General features: G+C 39.3%; 1 protein-coding gene across 1 annotated transcript; it reads right to left on the minus strand.

Annotated features, from left to right (window-relative positions):
- Positions 1-9135: 9135 nt before the first annotated feature.
- Positions 9136-10025, minus strand: LOC126803692 (uncharacterized). The gene is made up of 2 exons (XM_050531449.1): positions 9831-10025; positions 9136-9738 (listed from the first exon to the last, which is right to left on the minus strand). The coding sequence occupies exons 1-2, from the start codon at positions 10023-10025 to the stop codon at positions 9136-9138; spliced, it is 798 nt and encodes a 265-aa protein (XP_050387406.1).
- Between the last annotated feature and the right edge of the window lie 1572 nt (positions 10026-11597).

Genomic DNA, 11597 nt, shown 5'->3' on the forward strand with positions numbered 1-11597 from the left:
CTTGCACGGCTAGGACTCCTACTTCTTCTCCAATCCGTGCCTTATCTCTTCAGCTGATCCTTCCTTGTTTGCACGGCATAGGTCTCCTATTATTCCTTGAATTATCTCTTCAATCCTAAAAATAAGAACCAAAATTAATAAGAAGAGATAATGCATTTCGAAACTTAATCTACACATTTGTTGTCTTAAAAAGACACATGTAATAGCTGAGCTCAGCTAGATTAGGAAAGTGTGTAATATGTAAAAAGTAAACTTACTAGAACAAGTAAATTACTAGAACAGGAAAGTTCATTTAGGAAAGTTTCGTAAAAAGAGTTTCAGTTCAAGTAGGACTCTCTCAAATGATACGTTTCCTAGTCTAACAAGGATTCCTAGTGCAAATAGGACTCTCAAAATAATGTCAATGCAACCAAAACGTAGAAAGATGAAGACTCCTAATCCAACTAGGTTTCCTAGTCCTATAAGGATTCTTACTCAAACTAGGACTCTAGACCAATTCTTTGTTTTTAACACGTTTAAACACAAAAACACATCTTATACCGTCCAAGACTCCTATTATAACTCAATGACTCGATATTACAACAATAAGGGCTAAACAAAGTACAAATGGAGGTAAAAACATATTAAGAACGTCGCACAAAGTGCTCCTATCAAAATTCCATGGCGTTTTCAGAATCTGACGATGGCGATGTAATTCTCTATTTATAATAGTGAAAGAAACATTAGGCATCATCCAATCAAACAACTATATGAACTATTTCATAAAACTGACCATATGTTTATACCCCCCCCCTCCAATGTTGAACGTAGAGTAGAACGTTCGTCATACGGATTCAATGAACAACAAAATAGATACGACATACAATGCTAACTTGATTAATAATAAAAACCACAGGATACGATTAAACTCAAAATGGGTCTCCTATTTTGAGGTTTTCTCTAATTTTGGGTCAATTTAATATAGACCCAATTTCAATATGAGATTTTCTATTAAACCCTTTTTTTATTTTCAATTTACACTCAAAAGTTGCCATGTAGGATTAACAATAAAACATTTATTATATCAATATTACAAAAGTTGCACTGAAATCATATTTTTACCCTATCTAATTTACTAATAATTAACTTCATCTATCCCACAAACTAAGCTTATTACATTAATATTTATTTTAATCAAAAATTTATAATTCGTAGGTTTAATGTCATGCAATCTAGATTTGGAAACCAAAGTTAAATAAGCTGTTTCTTTTATACATTTATTTTGTGTTTAAAAATCTTTCTATAATATAGGTATATTATTTATTAGTCTTACTATATAGGTAAGTTATTTAATTCTACCATATCGGTATATTATTTAGATAGTCCTACTATATAGGTAAGTTATTTAATTCTACCATATCAGTATATTATCTAAGTAGTCCTACTATATAGGTAAGTTATTTAATTCTACAATATATGTATATTATTTAATTAGTCATACTATATAGGTAAGTTATTTTTGAAAATAAGTTGTTTCAACTTCGTAAAAGACTTTTGTCATCCATATACGTATGTATGTTATGTTTTATTATATTAAATTGGTAAGTTATCTATTTTCACCATATATGTAATACCCCGAAATGTAGTATTTACTTTTTCATACTCTAAGGTTATATTAACTTAGAATTAATTCAATTTGTTCTTCTAATATTTCTCTTTAGAAACCAATGATGCTAAGGTTCATACTTTCAAAGATAGAAAATTTCTTTTTGTAAGTATTCGACCATAATTTGAGTATGTTAGCTCATATTTCTTGTGTATACTCGATACTTTGTAATCGAGTTTAAGACTAATACTAAGAGTATTATCTTTTATGCATTATATTAGTGTTAAATAAATGCAAATATATTGAAATATACTACATTCCTTTACATTTAGATTAACACATAAATGTATTTGTTATATACATATATATATATATATATATATATATATATAATCCTTATGCCAATATGATTTGAACTTAGCTGATTTATTTTTATCATTTACCCCATCACACTATTTTTTTTCTTTCTTTGTCAACAACCACACTAACTAGCTAGGCTATGACTCAATATTAATTATTGAGAATGGTAGGTGAGAATTGAATTTTTGTGTTCCATCACACTATTTGTTTCTTTTTCTTTTTTTCTCTTTGTCAACAATCTCACTAACTCGGTAGGTCATCACTCAATATTAATTATTAAGAAGGGTATGTGAGAATTGAAGTTTTTGTGTTCTATCTTTGCCTATTTATACTTGTGAGCTACCTCAAGTTTTCTTTACACTTAAAAAATCAGAAATCATGCAAGTCTACAGTTCCTTTAGTTGATAGAAAACTCAACCATCCAATGTTTCTCAAGCTAAAATTCTAGCCTTCACTCTTTCTCTCTTAAACAAGTTCATTCTTGTCACATCCCCGAAATTTGGAATGATAAAACTCGAAATTGAAGCCATGAAAACTTTAAAACAATTTCAAATATATTGAAATCATCTTATAGTAACAGTGTATCGAAACTGAGTTCCTAGTACGACTCAGTCGACTTGATTAATACATAACCAGTTTATAATTCAAGTATTATAACAAATGCAAATATAAAATTATCTCAATCGTCACCACAAATAGAAGAAATAAACTTCGACAATCTTCAAAGTATGCCCTCCAATTATGCTAATCCACACCTGCAGAACTATCCCCTACACCATTGAATAGGTGCACCGGGATTGTAAACACAAACAAAAGAAAATACTGATGACATTTAAAGATAAATGTACAAGTAAAACACTAGACGGCCCATCTGGTTGTCCAATAACATCAGAAAATATAGGCACTCATGAAACATTTGGCAACCCATCTGTTTACCTAAATTACATTTAAAATACGGGTACTCATGAGACCCAAGTACTTATCTGTTACCCCTCATGTAGTATGCCAACAGATAATGGGCAACCCATATGTTACCCAATATCACACAAAAATATGGGTACTCATGAGACCCAAGCAACCCATCTGTTACCACTTATGAAGTACCTCAGCAGACAAACTAGAGCTCTAACTGAATCGTAACAGACACCCGACCAAAGCTCGGTTCCGACTACTACCAACAACGTCTGAAGACCAGAAAACATTTTAACAAGACTCAATGTTAAAACCGCGTACAATATAACAATCAACACATGTTTATTGTACTACAACCAAGCGACTCTTGATCAATAATATAAATATAGTTGCCATAACACAAACTCATTTGGAAATAAGAACGTAACAATATATAATATAGCAACTCAAATATGTATCGTATTTACCATTTTATACATATACACAACCCACTATATTATATACATGTCATAGTTTGATCTTTTTAAAAAAACTTCAATATGAGTCACCGCCAAGAGTAAACTCGTCATAGTGAGATTTACTCACATTCACCATAGTCCATAATCACTAAACCTTTTTTAAATCATTTATTAAACTTACCCATGAACCGTAGATGATCAAGTTCACGTAATTTAAACCAAAACATATTTTTAGAATAATTTTTATAAACTAGTGATGCAATGACTATGTTAACAACTCAAACTAAATTCAATAATTATAACACTACTTCGATCATGATGATCATTGTGAGGTTTACTCACCTTATTTCATGTGTGCAACTTCCACGACACTGAAAGTAATTCCCTCAATCGTTTCGTCGGTCATCTAATAGCATGATAAACTACTTAGAAAAACGATACATCAAATTCACCGACGACGACTCATTACCGTTAAAACATTGTTCACAATTTACTATTTAAAGGTTACTGTTCCTGAACCACTGTTCACGCCCCACCCACAATACCTGGGTGTGGGGCTCACCCGCCGCCCAAACTGGCGCGTGTGACCTCACACGCAGCCCCTAAAACCTGCAATTCCACTTCCTACGATGTCCTACGTCGTCAACCGCTCCCCTGCCACCCTCACCTGCTCTCACGAGCCACCATAGACGGGGGCACGCGCTCCACCACCACCTCCGCCCAAAATTCTCAAATCAACATACTTCCAACATGAAAAAAGTAGATCACAAGGAGAGAGACACAACCATACGTACAGTTATGTAACATCCCTAAATTCAGAACAGTAAAATTTCGAATTTGTAGATGCTATCACTCTAATATAACTTCAATAAATGAAATTACATTACAGCAGCTGAATATCTTGTCCAAGTTTAACAAAACACTTAGATTTCAAACTGTAACAAAACGTAATTACACGTGTAAGTTGTACAGTAGTCAACTCTCACAAATCCTCACCAAAATAGGAAAATGAACAGAAGCAAAAACAACACCCTATTGTTACGCTGCTCACTCTTTAGAACACAAAAGAACACTTCACACTTCCAACATAACTCTCGGCCTCCCTCTCCCTCAACTGTTCTTAAACACAACCTACTTCTCAACACTTCACTACACACACACACAGCCCCTTACTCTCAAAACCACCAAAACATCACCAAAGATATCAACTAACTCAACTTTCCTTACTACAACACTACAATAACACTGCAGCCCTCAAAATCCTAAACCCTCTTTTAACACAAAAATGACTTCACACCTTCTTTCTTACCAAAACAGCCCCTACAACAACCAACCTACTTCAAACAAACCACAAGTATCCCAACACCCAACTCAACTACTTCAAAATCAGCAACAAAGTTTGATGATTAACTACTAACACAACTCACCCCTTAAATCTACATAACTCACTACACCTCACCAGCTAACCAGTTAAGGGGATGATCTCCTTACCCAAAATAACTTATCAAAAAGAAGGACTGCTGGGATTGCAGTTGAAATTCCCCTCTTGAAGCAGCTGCAAGTTTGATTTGCAGCCCAAGATCAACCACCCCACTCGCGTAGACACTATCGAAGGACTGCATGGGCCAAAACAAGGTGACCCCGTGCCCTAGACACGCCGGCAACTGGAGATGTGATGGTGGCAGAATTGCAGCAATCTTCCTGGGAGCTGCAGCGACTGTTTGGCGTCAAAGAGTGAGGCGCTGCTGTCCCTAGCTTGCAGCGGCAGGTAGCACGGTTCCAAGAAGTCTGAAGGCTGCTGAAACGGTGACCGGAGGGAATAGATCAGTGGTAGAAGGATTTTCCTGGAGAGAAAGAAGAAAATGGCAGTGGGAAGAAAAAAAAGAAACTGAAGAAGAAGAGATACGTTCGGTGGAGAAGAAGAGAAAGAAATATCTAAATGTGTGGATTTCCCATTCTATCCCTTCTCTTTCTAGTTCTCCAAAATCGGAAACCCATCTTCCAATAATGATAACTCCTTCTCCCGACTTCCGAAAATTACGGGACGAATATCTACAAACTCGTTTTGACGAGCTCTACAACTTTCATGATGGAAGTTTTTGGAAACGAGTGACGGATCAAAAGACAACTCTTGAGTCAATCGAATTAAATCGAAAAATGACTTAATGGTTCTCGAACCGATTCCTACTTCGAATAAAGTCTAATTAAAAGACGTAGAGTATGGATATAACCAAAATATCATTCCATTAATCTCCATGAAATTACAAGAAATGAATAACGAAATTCGGGTTATTACATTCTACCCCCCTTAAAAGAATTTCGTCCCGAAATTCTCGTTCCCTACTCCTCAAACATTTGTGGGTACTTAGCCTTCATATCTACCTCCAACTCCCAAGAGGCATCACCCTCGTCATGGTGGCTCCACAACACCTTCACCAATTCTACTTCATTCCTACGAAGCTTCTTGGTTGATCTATCTAAGATGCGTACCGGTTCTACAACAAATGTTGTATTCTCCTTCACCTTAATGACGTTGTGATCAATCACATGTGACTCATCCGGTACATACTTCCTCAACATAGAGATGTGGAAGACATCGTGCAACCCCGACATGCTAGGAGGTAAGGCAAGTCGATATGCCAAATCTCCCACTTCTCCATAATCTCAAATGTCCCAACATACCTTGGGGCTAACTTCCTCTTCTTGCCAAATCTCACTACTCCTTTCATCGGTGAGACCTTGAGGAACACATGGTCACCAATCTCAAAGTCGACCTGTCTCCTCTTTAAATCTGCATAAGTCTTCTGTTGACTTTGTGCGATTCAGATTCTATCTCGATAATCGAAATCTTCTCCGAAGTCTCCTGAACAATTTCTAGACCCATGAGTCCCCTATCACTAACTTCTGCCCAACATATAGGTGATCGGCATGGTCTACCATATAGAGCCTCATATGATGCCATACCGATACTAGAACGATAACTATTGTTGTAAGAAAATTCAATGAACTTCAGGTGATCCTCCCAACTTCGCTTGAAGTCAAGAACACAAGCTCTCAACATATCCTCCATCACTTGATTCACGCACTATGTTTGCCCATCTGTCTGTGGGTGGAAAGCTGTGCTCAAATCCAAGGTAGTTCCCAAAGTCTTCTGTAAACTACCCCATAACATAGAAGCGAAACGTGCATCTCGATCCGACACAATGGAAACAGGCGCACTATGAAGTCTCACTATCTCATTCACATACAGCTTACCCAACTCATCTACTGAGTACTTCATCGACACAGGAAGAAAGTGTGCTGACTTTGTGAGTCTATCGACGATCACCCACTCTGCATCATGCCATTTCCTTGTCCTAGGCAAACCTGTCACAAAATCCATAGAAATATGTTCCCATTTCCAGAGAGGAATAGATAAAGGCTTCAGCAACCCTGTGGGCCTGTGATGCTCTGCCTTCACTCTCTGACAAGTGAGGCACTTAGACACATACTCATCCACATGCTTCTTTATCCCATTCCACCAAAACTGCCTACGGAGGTCCTTATACATCTTGGTGCTCCCTGGATGCACCGTATATTGAGATCTGTGTGCTACACGAAGAACCTCTTCCTTGAGATCCGCACAATCTGGAACACACAACCTCACACCAAACCTCAAACCTTCATCGGACACCACTATCCACTCAGAAGGACAATCATCTAACGAATCTAACACAAGATCTGCCAATCTCGCCCGTGAGAATGGATCACATGCTTGACCTTGAATGATCCTAGAAATCAAGGTAGGTTGTACGTAAACACTACCAAGAAAGGTCCCCGTCTCACCCCCTGACTACACTAAGTCAAACTCAGATGCTGTCTCAAGCATAAGCCACTCTTGAACCATGAGATAAGTAATTATGCCTCTCGGTCTCCTACTCAAGGCATCGGCAACAACATTTGCCTTTCCAGGATGATACTCTAAATTGAAGTCATAATCCTTAAGGAGTTCCATCCATCTCCTTTGCCTCATATTCAACTCCTTCTGTGAGAATAGATACCTCAAACTCTTATGATCAGAAAAGAGTTGAAATTTCTCACAATACAAGTAATGCCTCCACAACTTCAAGGCAAAGACAACTGCAGCTAGCTCTAAATCGTGAGTGGGATAGTTCTTCTCATGAACCTTCAACTGTTTAGAGCCATATGCAACAACTCCTCCGTGTTGCATCAACACGCACCCCAACCCTTGATGAGAAGCATCACTATATATGACATAGTCACCTCCACTAGTGGGAATTACCAAAACTGGAGTTGTAGTCAATCTAATTTTCAGCTCATTGAATGACTTCTCACACTCTTCAGTCCAATCAAATGAAGCATCCTTCTTGGTTAACTTGGTCGATGGCGAAGATATACTAGAGAACCCTTCAATGAATCTCCAGTAGTAGCCAGCTAAACCAAGAAAACTAAGGATCTCTGTAGGAGTCTTAGAGCGACTCCAACTCATCACTGCCTCCACCTTAGATGGATCCACCGAGACCCCATCCTTTGACACCACACGGCCGAGAAACTTAACCTCCTCCTTCCAAAACTCACACTTCTCAAGCTTAGCATAAAGCTTAGCCTCCCTGAGAGTTTGTAGCAGAATCCTCAAGTGCTTCACATGATCCTCCTGAGTCTTGGAGTAAATGAGGATATCATCAACAAACACTACCACAAACTGATCCAGTTACTGGTGGAAGATTCGGTTCATCAATCCCATGAAAACAGCAGGAGCATTGGTTTGACCAAAAGGCATGACAAGGAACTCATAGTGTCCATACCTGGTCCTGAAAGCTGTCTTAGGGATATCCTCATCCTTCACCCTAAGTTGATGATAACCGGATCTCAAGTCAATCCTAGAGAACACCATGGCCCCTCTAAGCTGATCAAACAAGTCATCGATTCTAGGTAAGGGATAACGATTCTTGATGGTCACCTTGTTCAACTCCCTATAGTCTATATATAGCCGGAGTGAACCATCCTTCTTCTTCACGAACAAAACCGGTGTACCCCAAGGTGACACACTAGGTCTAATGAACCCTTGGTCCAATAGCCCTTCTAATTGAACCTTCAACTCCTGAAGCTCATTTTGTCCCATCCGATAAGGTGCTTTCGACACCGGTGCGGTACCAGGTACCACGTCAATCACAAAGTCCACTACTCTCCGAGGAGGCAAACCCGGTATCTCCTGGAACACATAACCAAACTCCAACACCACCACAGTGTCTGTAATAGCTATCTCACTATCCACAAACTCAACATGCGCCAAGACCCCTATCCTTATTACATTGTCTGACTTAAGTCAACAATAACTAAACATTGGTTCCCTAGGGACACGAAAGAACACTATCATGTCAAAGCAGTAAATCAATGCATGATGTGGCTTCAACCAATCAATTCCCAAAAAATCACATCATATGTGTGGTCCGGGATCACAATCAAGGAAGCAGAGAACTCTCTACCCCCAATCACAAGAAGACAAGCATTGCAGATTGTCCCAAGTTCCAATGACACACCAAGAGGAGACACTACACACAAAGAACTTCTAAGAGGTGTAGGTGTCAAGTCCAACACCTCCACTACAAAACTGGATATGAAAGAATGGGTTGCTCCCGTATCAAACAATACTCTAGCAAGAAAGTCAAAAATACACAGGGTACCTTCGACTCTGGTGCTCCCCTGTCCTATGGCAAACACTCTTGCCTGCCCAGCAAGTAACTGCCTCTGCTGATTACCCTGCGGACCTTGCCGTCGTGGGCACTCCCTAGCCATGTGTCCTGTCTGTCCACAAGTGTATCACACTCTGCCACTCAACCTCGGGCAATCCCTAGCTATGTGACCTATCTCTCTGCAGTTGAAACATCTCTGCGGTTCGGCCTGTCTAAGTGGTACAGCTCTAACAGGTGCTGCTACCACCCTTGCTGGAAGGTACCGCTGGGTCCTTTGCCTCTTCCATGCTCTTCCTCTATGACCCGTTGTACCACTACTCGAGGCCACTGCCTTTCCTTTCCCTTGAACATCTCTATGTGTCACCTCACTCTCACGAAGCTTGTTCACTTGCTCCAGATTCAGTACACTCTCATAAATCAGCTCCTTGGTAGAAAGGCAAAATGCAGCTATGATGTTCTTGTACTTAGGTCTAAGTCCTCGCAGAAACTTCTGAGCTAATGAGGTCACATCCATCGGTCTCACAAACTGATACAACTGGTCAAATCGAGCCTCATACTCCCTGACAGTCATGTTCCCCTGGTTGAGTGCCAGGAACTGAAGCTCAAGCTCCTCCTTCACAGTAGATGGAAAGTACTTGTCCCGAATAAGATCCACAAACTTCCCCCAGGTGAAAGTCAATACATCCTTCGTCCTCTTCATACTCTTCCACCAATCCAGGGCATCATCCTTCTAAAAGAAGGTAGATATCATCCTCTTCTCCACCCGGAACACACTACCAGGTCAAGGTAGGTCTGCATGTTCTCGATCCAATGGTCAGCTACCATATGATTGAGACCCCCATGAAAGGTCAGTGCAACCAATCTAGTAATGTCCCTGATCAGCTTGAGGACTCGTCCCTCATCATGGACACCAATCCCAAGGTCAGGCTGCTCAACATGAAGTTCCTCCTCATGGTGAACTCGGCCTCTGCCTCTTGCCCTACCTCGGCCTCTAGTCCGGCGTCCCCGTGAATCCATCACCTATAACGTTTCAACACTTAGTCAATACATGTATTAAAACTTAGACCCAACTGTAAGTTATGTACTACATGTATTAACCAAGACACGTAGGAGAGATTATAAAAGGATATTACAATCCTATTATGTAACCGACTCAGAATACCGAACCCTAAGGCAAGGCTCCTAACACTCATGCATACCCAATGACATATTAATACCGGATAGTATATGACAGGGATCCGCTGCAGACGGGACCATCACTCCCGGGTGGTACTAATAATCACCAAATATACTAACCCCCGCTCTGATACCAACTGTAACATCCCTAAATTCATAACAGTAAAATTTTGAATTTGTGGATGCTATCACTCTGATATAACTTCAATAAATGAAATTACATTACAGCAGCTGAATATCTTGTCCAAGTTTAACAAAACACTTAGATTTCAAACTGTAACAAAATGTAATTACACGTGTAAGTTGTACAGTAGTCAACTCACACAAATCCTCACCAAAATAGGAAAATGAACAGAAGCAAAAACAACATCATGTTGTTACACTGCTCACTCCTTCCGCCTCTACTACTGCGAAGTACCTGCAGTACTACCCCCTGCACCAATAATGGTACACCAAGATTGTAAACACAAACCTGGTCAGCTACAAAGCTGGTATAAGTAACTAAAAGAAATACTCGAGGATAATGTAACATATTTCTAAACTCAGAAATATATATAAAACAACATTATTATCACAACACTAACAACGTCAACTCGCAACCAATGCCACAACTAACGCCACATATTGCCACACAAGCATAATCACAACTCACAATCACATCGCAACACATGCAGAACATTCTGGGTTAATGTGACCCTTAAGTCGCACCCAGAAGATTGGCAGTAATACTAGAGCTCTAGATGATCATCCCCACAACCGGCCAAGGAGTGGTTCTGACATATGCTTATGCCACTAAGGCCGCCACACAGGCAGAACATTGAAATTCATTTTTCCACTTCGGCCGCCACTAAGGTTAAATATGTATGCATTTTCTTTCACCTAACTGACCGCCACTAAGGCAGAACAACTCACACAAAGTCTTTTACCTCAAAAGAACACCACAACCCACAAAGCTATACACGCAATAATCATACCAGAAGGTACATTTTCTTCCCTTCCGGTAACAACAAAATAATCACCACACAATAACGCCGGAAGGTACATTTTCTTCCCTTCTGGTCACACAACATATAAGCACTTCGACTATAAAAATATTCCATCCAAAAACCTCCAATTTACCGAGAGGTACATTTTATTCCCCCTCAGTCACATCCTTCACAGTTCAATGAAAACCAACTAAAAATACACAATATAGTAGCTTTTTATATACTTAGTGATAAATATATGCATATCATATTACCATTTAGATATACGTATATAAATCACAAATATATATACACAATAACGCCGGAAGGTACATTTTCTTCCCTTCCGGTCACACAACATATAAGCACTTCGACTATAAAAATATTCCATCCAAAAACCTCCAATTTACCAAGAGGTACATTTTATTCCCCCTCACTCACATCCTCC

Source organism: Argentina anserina, chromosome 1, assembly GCF_933775445.1.
Source record: "Argentina anserina chromosome 1, drPotAnse1.1, whole genome shotgun sequence".
Lineage (NCBI taxonomy): Eukaryota > Viridiplantae > Streptophyta > Magnoliopsida > Rosales > Rosaceae > Argentina > Argentina anserina.